At 49.9% G+C, this 16003-nt stretch overlaps 1 protein-coding gene across 7 annotated transcripts in view; it reads right to left on the reverse strand.

Annotated features, from left to right (window-relative positions):
- Positions 1–1773: 1773 nt before the first annotated feature.
- Positions 1774–16003, reverse strand: part of LOC144948690 (AT-rich interactive domain-containing protein 1A-like) — a 66210-nt gene continuing 51980 nt past the window's right edge. For 6 of the 7 annotated variants that reach the window (XM_078878348.1, XM_078878352.1, XM_078878350.1 and 3 more), the window contains 7 exons: positions 13934–14022; positions 13603–13690; positions 12941–13072; positions 12381–12462; positions 9354–10500; positions 8736–8866; positions 1774–5877 (listed from right to left, as the gene is read on the reverse strand). In XM_078878348.1, the coding sequence (XP_078734474.1) occupies positions 3736–5877; positions 8736–8866; positions 9354–10500; positions 12381–12462; positions 12941–13072; positions 13603–13690; positions 13934–14022 (3811 nt within the window). In that variant the 3' untranslated portion in view covers positions 1774–3735. The remainder of the gene's footprint in view (positions 5878–8735; positions 8867–9353; positions 10501–12380; positions 12463–12940; positions 13073–13602; positions 13691–13933; positions 14023–16003) is intronic. The other variant, XM_078878351.1, reaches the window with a different exon arrangement.

The raw sequence follows: 16003 nt of genomic DNA on the forward strand, positions 1-16003 counted from the left end.
ACAGCCCTTCCCACTTGACCCCCTGCAGGTGGGAAGGGGGGGTGTCATGTATGCCAAGGTTTCAACATCTGCACGATCCACCAACCTCTTGCCTCCAAGTCGCTGGATTATAGGGTGTGCACCGCAACCACACCGTGGCTGACGGGCTTCATAATGAAGCCCAAAGCCTTTTTGTTACCCTGTGCCAACACGAGACACAAGGCAAGTGGGCCAATGTTACCAAGATTTCATGTACATTTATTTTCACCGTGAGACATACAGTAAAAAGATTTTTTCGCACCGAGGAATTGACACTCATAAGCCTGTAGGAAAACAAATGATTGATTTACATCGACTTTTTTCCCCTACGTAGCTCATACAAATAAGCCGGTCATATTAATCACTGAGCAACGTGGATCATCTTTTTGCAGCTTTATACTCCATTTAATAACAAACACCATGATCAACAGATTCAGTTAAATGTGCTCTATTAACAGAGCGCAACGCCTTAGAAATAAAATAAAATACTCAGGTTTACAAATCCCCTCTAAATACAGAAAGGTAAAACTTCCAAAAGAAAATAATAAAAATAAAATATTAATAATTGAGATGGATATACGGCTAATGCTAATAGCTGATTTACGACAGTCGATCTATTGTTCTACAGAAAACGTAATGAGTAAAGTTTTATATAGTATACAAGGGTTGGTTTTTGTTTCTATTTTTTTGTGGTTTTACTTTTCTAATTTTTTTTTTCGTTTTTATCTTAATATGTACACACGCGCGCACGCGCACACACACACGGAACGGTGCCCAACCCAAACTTTTCACAAGGCTGTAGAAAAAAAAGTACACAAAACGTAAATGAAACGAAGGCCAAACTCCCCCGCCCTTCCACCCCCCCCCCCCTCATCGACCAGCATAGCTTTGTGAACTTGCTCAAGCAGTTCAAATCTTTAGTCCGGGTACGACCTATAGGAGTATTCCTCTACAATGAAGCTCTCCGTGCTCACCCAGCATTGAGCTTTAACCCCGCCACCCCCCCATCACCCAAGCTGACAACACCACTCCCCCCCCCAGAGTCCCAACATACCCCCACCCCTTGCCCCCTCATTCACATTCATTCATTGGCTGGCAAACATTCCACACATTTTTTGGTTTATTTTACTTTTATTCCATTAATATTATTTCAACTTATTTTTTTAACTCGTGTTTTCAAACTCTACATTGCTAAGTGTGTATATAGTTTTGTTTTTAAAAAAATGTGTATTTTTTTTCCCGTTTTTCTCGGTTTTTTTTGCCTTTATTTTTTGTGTGTGTGCGCGTTTTTAATCGACTACTTTCCTTTATTACTTACACAAGGAGCTTAAGATCTCACGCGCGTGTGCCATCAACCCGCATTTCACCGAGATGCCACGGACACTCGACAACATCGGAGGGCTTTGCCTTTGACTAATTTAAAAGACACGGTTTTGTTAAAAGACTTAATATTTTTTTTTACTTTAAAGTAGGTCGACGCGTTTGACGACGCTCCGCACGACTCAAAAGTCTGCCCCCTCCGGATCGACGTGGCAGTGACCAAAATCACCGGCCTTCTCGGCTCCGCCGCCGGGCTCCTCAACTCTGAGCCCCCCCACCCACCCCACGATGGCAAAAGCCCCCCCCCAACCCCCCTTCTCTCCCCCTCTTTTCATTAAAAAAGTTCTTGTTTTAAAAAATAATAAATCTCCAAAAGTTCATCACGAGACAAGAGGAAGCCAGAGGTTGTGAGTCACGATAGAGCGAGCCCTTCGCTTCTCCGTATCCACGTGTTTATTTTAAATTCACCACCGTTACTTTCATCTACTTTTGCTGTTAATTTATGCGCTTTTTTTTAGTAGACACACGCCATCAAATTTTATATCAATAACCACAAAACAGAACATTTTGTCGTTACAATGCTCCGCTCTTCCGCGTGTTTTAATTTACGAGCGTAGAATATTACATCTTCTATCAGAGGCACAAATAAAAACCAAGGAATAGTCTTTTTTTCATCGTTTTTTTTAAAGAACATGAACAAAATAAACTACAGTGTAAAAAAAGCACACACAGAACACCCATATGATGACATCTAATGTTTCATCCTATGTCTGGTCACAAAGGGGAGTGAGGAAAGCTTGGCTAACAGTAGAGGAAAAGGGGCAGCAGAACACTGCTCGATGAGAAGGCAAAAAACACCTCCAACGTCGCAAGTGGAGGAATAAAAAAATAAAGCAACGCTCTGCTACTAAATTTACAGGACAGGAACAAAAAAAACATGAACCCTTAAAAAGGCGTTAAATCAAGCGGTCACCATCAAATGCAGGAGGCGGATGTTGAAATCAAGAAGAGCTGGAGCGGAGGCGGCAAAGCGGGGCCGGTAAAACGTGACGCGCGCACACGCGGTTTCGTTGGGCCGGACGAGCAACGCACGAAGATTTCTGCCTGTCCCCCCCCCACCCACCCATCCACCCCGCAAGCCGACACCGCGATAAAAAACGCGTGAAATGATTCGGCACTTATTACGCACTAAACTTGGTATGTCGAGGACTAGGCCTTAAATTTTGACATTCAACACACATGCTGAGTTAAAAAAGTTTTCCGAATGCAAAAAAAATAAAAGAATGTGTAACCTCCCAGGAACTGTGGCTCCAAAACAAAAGAGCGACGCACGATTTTCTTTTGGAAGTTGGCTGCCGAGTGAGGTCTTGAGAAAGCGGGGGGGGGGCTGTGGAGGCAGCCATGGGATTTTTTGCGGTTGCGTGTATCCCACTCACGCACGCGCGTAACCTCGGCACAAAATCGTAGCCCGCCATAGAAGGTGAGGGAGGTGGGGTGGGGTCTCTCTTTACCATCGCGGTTTGAACTCGTGCAGCCAAGAGCGGTAAACCGATACAGGCATTCCGGTGGGGGTGTCCCTGTGCGAAAAACTTCCGCCACCACACGCTCATGGGCCACGTTTGGAAACTAAACATGAACACAGCGTTCAAACCATTAGTCCCCTCCCCCACCCCAGGTGCTCCTTGCGGTTACAATTTTAAAAATAATAAATTCGGTTGCTACCGTAAGGATACGTACAAGGGAAAACTGTTCCAGTATGGGAGTGGTGTCGACTACGTGACAGTCCCGACAACCCCACACCCCCCCCTCTCTTGCAACTGCTCCGCGCTCCCAAAATTTTCCTCCACTTCTCGGCCGTGACCTCCCCCCCCCGCCCCCCGATCCAAGCTACACCAAGCGACGGATTATCCAGGAGATGGCAAATCCCCTTGAGGAAAAGTTCAATGGAAACGGCGCTGTTAAGTCCGGGGAGATAAGCGCCGTGCGAAAAGGAACCACGGATGTAGCTGCTCCATTCGTTCGCTGCGACTCACGGTTGGGCACAGCAAGTCAAGGCGCGCCCCCCGCAACCAACCGAGGGCAGGGCCGGGACGGCTCCCTGGTGCCGTTCAACGCTTCGTGCAGCGCACAGCGGCAGGCACAAGCCTCACGCATAGCAGCAAAGCAGCATTTTATTATAATTACCTAAATAAAATTACATTTCTCCTGCTTTTATTTTTCTTGACAAAGCGTGCCCCCCCCCGGGCACACGAGCGGAGCGGGGATCGAGTTGAGAGTGGCGTTGCACCCACCCAACCGCGTCTCCCGGCCCCCACCAGCACCCCGCACCGCTGGCGCCGCCGCCACCACCACCTCCCCCACACCCCCACCCCCACCCGCTTCGCCAAAGAAAGCCGCTCAGGCCTGTGCCACCCTGTAGAGGACATCGCCCAGGATGGCGGCGATGCTGGGGTGCAGCATGCTGGACATGGACACGTCCAGAAGCCGGCCCTGCTGCAGGAGGAAGTGCGGCCGGTTCTCGGGCGCACGCGCCATAGCGAGCAGCGCAGTGGCGGCGCGCCGCATCATGTCGTGGCTCGGATGTTGCACGGCGGGGGGCGGCGCGTGCTGCAGCATGGCGGCGGGGCTCTGCTGGTGGATCAGCGCTACCAGGCAGTCCTCGAGGAAGCCCAACACCGTGGGCACCGAACCACGCTGCAGCGCGATTGCGCGCGCCGCCAGCCCATCTGCTTGCGCCAGGTTGGCGAGCAGGGCCAGCGCCATCTCGCGGCAAACCTGCTCGCGCCGCTCGCTCACCAGCGTCACCAGCGTGCCGCAGAGCCGGCGCAGCCTGCCGAACGGCGGCGTCGCCAGCATGAGGTCCACGTTACCGTCCTGCGTGCTCAGCTTGGAGAGGCACTCGAGCACGAGGCGCTGCGGAGACAGCATCGAGGTGGGGCCCGCGCTGGGGAAGGGGTCACGTGCCTCCGCCGACGGGCACACGGCCCAGTGCAGGAGCCCGTCGAGCAGCGGGAACACGAGGCTCTCGTGGTACGCGGAGAGGTCCAGCTGGCCCGCGATGTTGGCCAGTGTCACAAAGGCGTTTTCCCGCAGGCTCTGCAGGCAGTCCCACCACCAGTGGCGCTCGCTTGACTCGTGATCGTCAGCATCGCCGCTGGCAACCGGGCCACCAAAACCGTGCATACTTGGCTTTGCTTCGCCGCCACCGCGCCCCGACTCCTGAGCCTCTCCCGTCTCGGCATCCGCTTCCTTTCCATCGCCATTCAACAGCGAGCTCTTCCTGCCCTCCTCCTTTTCCTCTTCTTCTTCGTCGTCGTCTTTTGCATCCTCGTCATCCTCGTTTCGATTCATCCTGTCCGCGTCCACCTCCTTCCGGGCGTCACGCTCTCTCTCGGTGGTACCGGCGGCGGCGTTGCAGCCGGTGAGCGGCCCGTCGTGCGGGTGCATGCGCCCACGCCGCCGCTCAGGGTGACGGTGGTGCAGGAGGATCAGGCGGCCGAGAATCGCGAGCAGCGCTGGGTTCCGCGACATCTCCGCGTCGTTGCCCGGCACGAACGAGAGGCTGCGCAGCGTGTTGGAGATGCAAACGCAGCGCCGCGACAGCGCCTCCTGCCAGTCCTCGAACGTACACAGCGGGGGGTCGTCCTTGCACTCCGGCTCATCCTCCAGCAGCCTGCCTGCGCCCTTCAGCTTCTCATCGAGCGAGGAATGCAGCCCGTTGGGCAAACCGAGGTCGCAAAATCCATCGGCGCCAGCCGCCGGCACCGCCTCCGCAGCCGCCCTCCGCGCGTCCGTGCCGTCGCCGTTTTCCACCGTGCCGGGGGGTCGCGGGGCCTTGGGTGGCTCCGCTCCCCGCTGCCTCCGCTTGAGGCTACGGTGCAGCAGGGCCGTCCTGCCCGTCCGACTCTCGAACAGCGTCTGGATGTGCTCTGTCGTGTCGCCGCCGCCCAGCTGCCAGTGCAGCCGCCCGCACTCGCCATCCGGGAGTCGGGTGCCGGCGCAGTCCGGCCGCTCCACCACAAACTCCTCCGCCTTCTCCACCACCTTGATGGGCAGGCGGTCGAACGTGCTCGCCGCGAGCGAGCGTGCCGACACCGCGTCCTCCCCATTTGCAGGCGCCGGGGTGGCACCCTTGACGCCCTCGCTCTTTTCCGACGACGACGACGCTGCCGCCAATGCGAGCGGCGGGAAAGACGACGAGGACGCTGCAGGCGTCGTTGTCGTCTCCATGGTCTCCTCCGAGTCGGGCTGCGCCGGCGCGTCCTCCAGATCCATGGCCGAGCTGTTGCGGTCCGTGCCGGAGTCGTCGTTTGTGTTCTCGTCACCGGCGCCACCGCCGCCACCATCCTCCTCGTCATCCGACTTGTCAGCATCACCGTTGAGGCCGAGCCGCACAGAGTCCTGCGCCTTGGCAAAGAGCTTCCCGTCGAGAAGGGACTTCTTCTCGGAGTTGCCGAGCTCGTACTCCTCCAGGATACCGAAGATGTCGATGAGGCAGCGACGGAAATGCTCGACCAGCAGCTCGAGCAGGCCGGGCAGCTGTGCGAGATCGGAGCGGGGGGGGGGGTCAGGGTCAGAAGAACAACAACACACACGGTACATTGCGAGGTACACAAGTGTCCCGAAACATGACGTGGACAGCACAATAAAAGTAAGTTCTATACAATACGCACACCACGACACAATATACAAGCATCGTGACATGCAAGGCAATAATTATCAAGACGACATGTATAACATGACACATATGTTCAATCATTATTTTACGTGCCAATATCGCTCTCGATAAAGTAGGCATCAGTGCACATTGCAACGGAACAGGAACGGTACAGGGTCTACAGCAACAGATCCAAGCAGTCAAACAACTTTCACAAGCAATAACACACACAAAACAAAAACCACCACCATTGACCAGAATGCAAACGTGTCACGTTAAAGTGTCGAAAGCGCACGAACAGGTCATGGTGACAGGCCCAGGTGTTATGGGTTAAGAGAATTAAATGGCTAGCAGATGCACCACCTGTGCTCCTCCCACTGTCACCTTTCACAGTGTGACTTTTCTCAAATTTGGCTTCTCTGCCTCCCATTGTTGCTGGCGGGCAACTGCATTCAACTAACCAGTTCAGTCTTTCACGTCCCCCATCCAAAGAGGCTAAAACGACACTGACAGTACCAGTCATCGGCAAGTCCACTCAGCTCCAAATCCTCCAGGGAACCAAATCTGCACATCTCTTCTGTAGCAAACGCCATTACAATTTAGTCCTCTCTATCTGGCCAAAAAAAATCTACTTAAGACATGCGGTGGTGAGACATAGCGGACTAAGATCTGGTCATGATGTAATAACTGGTATTGGACAAACATCCCAATCCTGAAGAAATTGCTCTCCTACAAAACTTGTCAGAACCTTCCTCCAAAAGATTGAGACTCAGTAAAGATTACTTGCGTAAACAACCGTAATACCAACAATGTTGAGATCGTTCAAGGATCTGCGAGCTCCTCGCATGCAATCCAATCCAGATAAATCCAGGCCAACAGGAATGTATCAAGCCAGTCCAGTCTCTTCCTTTAAAAAGAGGCCAAATTTCGCAAACAGAGAAGGTGTGAGATTGTGGCAGAGCAGACCAAGAGTGGCCGTATGGAGTGAAAAACCACGTATAATCCACACAGCTTTACATATCGTATTAAAAGATAATGCCACTTGACTGATTCGGAGACCTCTGCTCGCAAACCTGAGCTGGCCATGAGCACACCAACCAGGAATGTAAACTCCTCCACCACAGCATTATTCATGGACAGTGGAGAGGGTTGAGTGTTCAGAGTAAACAGGCAGGTGACTTAGTTTGGTGTAGAAAGCACTGCACTTTGAGCAGAATTCCTCCTCCGAACGGGCAGCAGTTACACCAAGTCATCGTGAGCAGACATAACACTGTTGGACGAGTAAGGTCCCATCCTGGGATATTTTATTCCCAGTACAAAAGTATGGCAATAGAACAGGTGTTAAGATGTTCAAATACCAAATAGATACCTGTTGCAATGAATCAAGTTTGCATTAACCACACGATATTACTCCTCAACCCGAGCTACAAATGCTCTGATAGGTGCATTGTCTGAGTACTGTCCGCCTTTTGGCGTTCTCTGGTCTGACAACGGTGAGACAAGGAAACAAAAAGGATATCCCTGGTGTAGGCTAATCAGTTTCAAAGACAATGCATATATTATCAGAGCATGTTTGTTTGCATGTTTTGCCACAAGTATGTGTGGTTAATGCAGACTTGAATCCTTGCAAAAGGGATCTATTTGGTGTTTGAACATCTTAACGCCTGTTTTATTGCCAAAAAGAGTAAAATCCTATACCATTCCTTGACTGCACCTGTTGATCAGCCTTTCCAATGTATTTTCCCCAAAAGAAAAAATACACTGGTATAGCCATGGAAGAATTAATTCTAGATTTGATGTTTTCGTGACTGCAAGGATCCATACTCTTTGGTTCTTTCGGTAAAGTCACGTAGGTGAAAATAAAGTAAAAATACAAATAAAATATTTTTATTTGATTTTCACCTACGTGACTTTACCGAAAGAACCAAAGAGCATGGAATGATTCTCAAAGTAAATGATTCTCAAAGAGAGATGATGAATAGTGTAAGGGGATTAAATGACTTTCCCTGATGCACCACAAGGTGAACAGGAAATGGCTCCCGACTCCCAGCCACATGGCTTTACCCAGGCCAGCCCTTCCCATCATGAAGGTCCTGAAGGATGACTAGATCAGGAATAAATAATAATCCAAAGCTTTGGCCCCTTGACAGCATTGAATGTCTCGACTAGTTGTAGGTCCTTGGTGAACTTCTATACAGCTCCACTGGAGCAGACATTTTACGCAGCACACAACACAAACATCACACGCCACAAAGTACAAACATTATGGCAAAGACATGCACGACTTCACACAATACACACTTCACACGCTCATTCATACAGACTGTTGGGGAAAATGCTGTTAGCCAGAGCGTATTAAGTAGAGGCCAACCGAAATTCGGTTTCGACTCGGAAAGTTGGCAAATGGCCTCTTTCGGCATACTTTAGGTGTCGGCCGAAAGTCAATTTTTAACTTTCGGTCTGGTTTCGTTTTCGGCCGAAACCAGAAATTCAGTTTTGGTCGACCTCTAATATTAAGGCTGGCACGGGTACACGGGGAGTGGTTTGACATGCACCACGCCCAGTATCCTTTGTCTCCCAAGTGCTAATACATTTCACAAACATCAACGCGACTCGCACATTTTCACAAGACACCACACACGCACAAACCTACTGCCACGCCATTCAAGAGCTGCGCGGCGTCGCACACTACCCCTGCGGAGGGGCGACGACGACTCTGCGTGGTCGTGGCGGTGCGCACCTGGCTGAGGTTGAAGCTGGAGACGCTGGTGTCGTCGTAGAGGAGCACGTTGACGGTGTCGACGGCCCAGGCGCTCTCGGCGAGCAGCCCTGACTTGAGAGACATGAGCACGCGCCACGCCTCCGGGGAGCCTGGGGAGGAAGATGCGGCCACATGATGATGCCCATCCTTCAGAAACCAGTGTTGCTTCAATGCCCCAGCACCGTCACCACCACTAACCCCCCCCCTCGTTCCTACCAACCTCTTATCCGCTACTAATCCTTTAATCTGCGACACCGTTTCTCCATCTTCATTGCACAGTTTTACTGTACTAAAAACACTGGGATGCAATCCAAGTGCAAAAGGGAGAGAAGTAATAAAGCTACCATCGATTCTTGAGTCAATTCGTGGCCACAGATCGTGGCAATTCATCAAATAGCATGGGAGGGAAGGGGTAAATCATTACATAGCCCAGAAGCACTGGCATTGTCAAGAAAACCCACTGCAGCACGTAGGATTTTTTTTTATGCTGTACTCATTTCACCCAAGTTATCCCTGACAGAGACCGTTGGTCTCAATGAGCTCTCACGTGGTTTAAATATAACAACAAACGAACAACGCGACCACCGCAAGGCTCACCGACTTCCTTGGACGTCAGTTTTCGGCGAGGCTTGTACGTGGGTTGCGTGGCCTCGACGGATCGCGCCGGGAAGCAGAGCTCGCGCCGCACAGTCGGCATGGCCAAGCAGCCCGACGGACCCAGCTGTGTGGCCGGCACCGGGTGCCCGGCGCGGTGAATCATGCGGGCACCAGGCGGCGTGGGGGCAACCATGCCGCTTACATACGGAGAGCGGCCTGGCGACAGCGAGCGGTGGTACGCGCCCGACGCGGGAGTTCCGTGGCCCGGGTACGGCGGCTGCTGGTGGTAGCTGTGATGCAGGGTTGGGCGCGGGTACGGCGATCCGGACATCGAGCTTTGCGGCAGGCGCTGCTGCTGTTGCTGCGGCGGCTGCTGCTGCTGCACCGGCGTCTGCGGCTGCTGCTGCCCCTGCCCCTGCTGCCAGGGGCCACGCGCTTGATCCATCATTTCCTCGGAACGCGGAGGAACGGCGTAAGGAGGTCCATGCGGGCCCGGCATCCCTTGCTGCCGTGCCTGATAGGGGTAGGGGGGTTCGCCCCGGCTGGCCCACACACTTGGCTGCATGGTGGGGTCACCAGAGGGGCGAGACACCCCCATGGCGGGCTGGCCCATGGCTCCGGCGACACCGCCAGGCGCCTGGCTCATCATGGGGCTGGGACACTGTCCGGCAGGCGCGGCATTGGCAGAGGGCGCCAGCCCGGATGCTTGGTTCGCCGGAACTGGCTGCCCCGGCGCTCCGTGCTCACGGCTCAACGCTCCCAGATCCTGACTGGACCCGGCTACGACAGGGCCCTGGGCGACCTCCTGAGAGACCGGGCCCCCTGGGCCCTGTGGGACAGCCACACCGCCTGGAGGGAGAGGCCCACCAGCCGTGCCCGCCGCCTGAGCTGTGGCCGTTGGGGCCACCGGGCGGCCGTACACCTGAGAGTACGGACCCGATGCCGCCCTGTGATCTGGACCAGGAAAGCCCGGCTCGTAAGAGCCGTACTGGCCCTGCTGCTGTTGTTGCTGCTGCTGCTGAGGAGGAGGGGGAGCCTGCTGCGACAGCTGCTGGTTGTTGCTGTAGTGGGAGTTGTAAACGGCATCGGTTTCCTGCCTCTTGGCCGGGGGGCCTTCGTAGCCTCCGTCCGCAGGGCGCTTGTAGGCCTGCGGTACAAGTTGCATACAGCAAAGTGTTGATGACCTTGTGTGTACATGGGGCTGCAGGTGTGCCTAGCGGCACACACATGGGTTGGGTGGGTGACAGATTTGAGACACAACAAGGCCTAGCTGGTCTTCAATGAACTCCAGGAGATGACAGTCCAGCAAAATTGATATTAAACGTTTTTTGGGTTATATCGCATAAGTATGAATGTGTATTTAACCCACCACCACCCAACAGCCAATTAAGTAAGGTTTTCCAGAATTGGCAAAAAAAAAAATCGCCCGATGATGCTGGATGTAATTACTCGTGAAACCTTACAAATTAGGTGGTGGGTTAACACCACATTTGTATTTACGAGATCTAACCCAAAAAAACGATATTATAAATATTGGTTGCGTAAGCCTACGTGTCAGTACAGGAAACAAATCTGTGGGGACCCATCGATCTGTTATCCCCCCAGCACGTTTTCTCAAATTATTTAGTTCTCCCACATGCAAAACAGTCCTTAAAAGAATCTGGCCCAACACGCCACCACAGGTTTCTGGATCATAAATGACATTACTTTATTAATATATATATCCACCAAACTTTGCAATGTTAGAGACCACAATTGACCTCACAATGGGCTCGCATCACACATCAGCCCAGTGTCACAATGCCAGTTCCGCGACATAAGTTCTTTGAGTTCCATGGTTTTTATGTGCGGTAGTGCCACCCCATTTGCTCTGGAGGCAGCAGTCGGTGGATCATGCCAGTCGTAACCTGCAGGGCTACTGGGCAGCCAGTAGATGGCAGTGCTAGGTGAGATAACAAAGCAAAGTATATTAATCATCTAGCCATGAATATTTTTTGTAAAGTAGTTCGTCGGTTAAAAGTGACATCGGTTAACGTTTCGCCTCCCATAGGACCCTACGGTTTCGACTAACGTTAACATTTTGATTAGCGGTATGCTTACGTCATGCATGCGGGCGCCAATTTCGGCCAATTCGAACACTCGTAAGTGGGCCGAGCCATGCCCTCAGCCAATCAGCGATGCCCATTTGTGAGCCTTTAGACCTTGACTAGCTTTATTTACATCATGATTTCTGTTTTGGTAGTGGAAACAGCTCTCTTGCAGACTCAGTGATTTTTACTTATTTTTCACTTTGCAAGTGAAATAATAGTGATAGCAATGGCCCCTAAAGTGAATTCGCAAAGGAAAAGTGTATAAGCATGAAAAACAGAGTAAAAACAGTGCACTTATGAGTTTGGGTTGACCCAATCCACCATTTTTTCAATTTTGCAACATAAGGACAAAATTCAAGCTACCAATGTCAAGGATTCCTCGACTAGGATATTCAAAGGTACGGAAATTATTGTAGAAATGTAAAGACTACTAATGATATCGAGTCAGGAGAAGGAAATGAGGGGAGTGTAGATAGTTTAACCTATATTCCGATTTACAGTTATTTCGGTTAACAGTTTTCGTGGAAAGGATTAAAGTCATTATTAACTGAGGGACTCCTGTTATGTTATTTTCCCATATGCTAGGGTTTACTCTGGTAGTCTGGTTCCTGTGGATGGCAGTGACGTCCACAGACGACCTGTGAACGGTGGCATCGACGTAATCCAGCTAATGTCCCAACAAAGGAAACAAGTGTACCTGACGAGGCATTGATAAACTCTTCAAAACACATACGAATACCGGCACCACTTTGTAATGCATCCGTGTGATATGCCATGTATTCAAATCTCTTCACCGCTTGAGAACAGTGTCATTACGTCAGCACAACTTCTGATGGGAGTCCTCTAGAGCAGCACGTGGGCCCTGCCGAAATGTGCGATTCTCCGAGCTGCGGTGATGGTTTATGGTAGTGCAATGCTGGTGGTGTGGGTTACTCGCCTGCTGCGGAAACACGCCGGGCTGATTGGGTGGGTACGGTGGCGGCCCCTGCGTCATGTATCCAGTGCCGCACTGGTCCGACCTGCCACAGAAAACAGCAACAATGGCACAGCGACAACGGTCACCGATGCAACAAGAACATGAGCAGATCCCATAATTCACAGTATGTACGTATGTAGAACCTTTTTTTTACCGCACATAGCCAACCATGCTAATCGGAGGTGCGGGGGAAGGAGAACAAACTAAACACAAAAAGCAGTTCTAAAGAAATACATTTTCTATTTAGAGTCCATGACTATGTGAAGGAAAGCACTTTTTAAAAAATCAATACAATTGTGTGCCAACAATGGTGGCATTTTAATAATTTTAATAGCAATGGGTGCCGATGACAATGATGATAGTGGCATGTGTAGATGCCGATCATGACAGCTAGTGGTTATGGTGTTATTTGGTAGTGCTTGCGGCAATAAGTGTTGATCATGACGAAGGTGATGATAGCGGCAGTGTGCATATCGGTTGTGGTGGTTTCTAATGGTGCTTCTGACACTGGTTAGCTCTACCATTGTTGGCTTCCAGGAGGAAACTTGGGGGAGTACAGGCCAGGGTCGGATGTCGAGTTCTGCGAGGCCATGCCACCTCCTCCTGCGCCACCCCCTCCACCTCCACCCTCTGAACCCATCATCTGCTCTGGCCTGCACCACGGTGAAAACCGAGACGACAAATGTTGAGCACAATTTGAATATGTCACGAAGACCACCACAAAAACCTATTGCTTAAAAGCGGGACTCCTGAGCAGCCTCAAGTTCAATCTCTTGCCTTTAGGTTTATAGATCGACGTTTATTCAAATCCGGTCGTAACAAGTGATAACACACTTTTGGGATATCTATATTTTAAATAAGAGCACCATGATTATACTGCACACTGCTCAATAGATGTGTTTTCGATACTTGAAGAATTTCTATCGATAAATGTTTTGCTTTTCTAATTCATATGTATAGATGGACTTGAATGATGTGAATTGCAGCTTCGTTTGAAATGTGTTTTATAAACAGGCAAGGGTTTCATCAGTCTAGTGTATGCCTGAGCTATGGTTAAGCTTCCGTAACCAACTGCATTAAGCTAGTTGGGTTGCATGTCGTTACAATGTTAATTCACTCGGGTTTCTTGAAATCCAATAACAATCACCAACTCAATATGAATGAAAACACAAACTCCTGTTACCGTCGTTCGTAACTTGGAGGATACTGAAGGTGTGGTCTTGGTCCCTGGCTGTAGGGGTCTCCCGGACCGCCTCCATAGCCCTCCGCACCTGCGCACACATGCACACCACACCCCCCACCCGTCCGTCATTGCAGGCTCTTGTACCCCATAGGGAAGTCTCATTTCCACAAATGCAAATGGTGAGTGGCCCTATGTTCAGAGGACACAAAGGACTGAAAGTCATTCGAGCAAGATGAATGGAGGCTCCAAATGGCTCCTGACAAGAGGCACAGACCATTACGCAAAAATAAAATGACATCGAATGCTACCAACTATGCCCTGCGGCCCTCACCTCTCCGGGGCGGATATCCGTCGTAGGGTCTCTGATACGCTGGATCGGCTCCCCCAGGGTATGGCTCACTGCTGGGCATGCCACCGTACCTGAAGATACAGAGGGCAGCACAAGATTGAACAGGAGTCAATAATATGGACACGTGCATTAAAAACTGCCACCTCTGCCGATGACACAAACACAGCCGATATTCTGGTTGTGGGGATCAGCTGCAAGATTACAAATAGGCTTAAAGAGAAACTATGTTAAAATAAGATGATGTAAATGATTGCTGATGGTGGCAGTAAAAACCCTCCGAACGTCGTTCATTGTTCCATGAAACCAGTCGTTAGGTGATTTGGTCATTAAGAGAGTATAGAAAATACATCATTCGTTCCGATAGCAACGAAAGTTAACCTTTTTAACCCAAAAAACGAACTTTACAATATTTAAATGGATATTAATACATGAAGATACTAACATTATAAACCACATAATATTAAAAGAAAAATGGTTAATCAATGCATGAATATTTACTATACCTACAACATCCAGTCATTAACAGGGGAATGGTCAATAAACGAACACACTGGGCTCTATGGAGGCTGGTTGTTAAGCGATTTGTCGTTAACCGGGGTGGTTGTTAAGAGGGGGTTCTCCTGTACTAGGCCTTAAGATTTGCATTGAACTGCCCATATAGGACCCACCACTATGATCTCTACAATGTGTCAAACTTAACATCTCTTAATGATCGACGGCTCGTGCATCAGATCTTATTTATTCACGATGTACTTACAAAAAAATCGGCAGACTACCTGCTGGATCTCCTCACTGTTTCGAAGAACAAATGTGACCTAATGTCTTCGCTCATTTACCAGCTTCACATTCCTTATTGCTGTACAAATAATGGAGGAAGGGCATTTGCTATTGATGCCCCCAGGGTCTGGAATGCTATCGCCAATCAACTTCAACTTGGATCACTACCTGTGAGATCTTCACTCAAAACTGCTCTAGAGTTGTACACCCCTAGCTGCCACTGCTATCCAGTGTCCTGAAATCAAATGTATTGCTCTGGATGACCGCTGCCAAGTATGATCTTGAGTTTTGACTATAGTGTGCTGATCTTTAAAGGTGCATGGAAAAATGTTGATCCTCCTACTGATACTCCTGCTGTTATGGAGTGACTCATGCTGACAGCTATGGCTGCAAAGTTTGGTCATACATGCTATGTATATCGTTTATTGTAAAATTTTAATCACAGTTCCTATGATTACTGTTACATTGTTTTCATAGCTTTATCTTGGTGATTTCGAAAACGTTTTGGTTTAGCCATATTTGTTTATTGTAGTACAGAGTTAGACTGATAACATTAATCTAAGATTGTCTTATGGTTGTTATTGTTTGACTTGCATCCCACTGAGATTTTTGCACACAGCATTGATGTACGGTGCTTTTTCTGGAAAGCTTTGCTGTTTTTTCCTGGATTTTTCTGTTGCGCAGAGTCACTTTAAGATGTTTCTTGTTCATGTCTTTGTTTGTTGCAGTTGCACCCGATTCAAGAGCCGAATGGCTCACAGGGCTACTCCAAATAAATGAACTGTAATGCTACTTCTGTTGGTCAAGGCGCTATTCAAATAAAAATAAGATGATTGATCGCATGTGTGCCAATATTGGTGTTGGTTGCTTGAGTGGTCCTAGTAGCAATATCACTGTTGTGCTTCGTGAGACCAAAGTAATAGCAATAGCTCATTGATAAGATGTAAAATAGGATAGATGGCCTAACAGTGTTCAAAGGAAGTGATGTTGGCAAACACCTGATGAGGCTAGTACAATGCAAGGTGGTGATAAGGCCATCAGAACTCACAAGGGAGAGATAAAGCATTAAAACAAACACAGAAGAGGCAAAAAGTGATCCTTGAATCGAATCACGACTTTATAATCATGACACTTTGTCGAATCCACCCGTGGCAGTCTCCCCACACGAAACTCTAAATCAGCAGGATGATTCCCCCGCGATGGCGAAAAACAAAATCCGCATGAGGTGGATTTAATTTGCTGTTGTTGTTGCAACGCCGGCTCACAAGAGAGCCT

Source organism: Lampetra fluviatilis, chromosome 50, assembly GCF_964198595.1.
Source record: "Lampetra fluviatilis chromosome 50, kcLamFluv1.1, whole genome shotgun sequence".
In the NCBI taxonomy this organism is placed as follows: Eukaryota; Metazoa; Chordata; class Hyperoartia; order Petromyzontiformes; family Petromyzontidae; genus Lampetra; species Lampetra fluviatilis.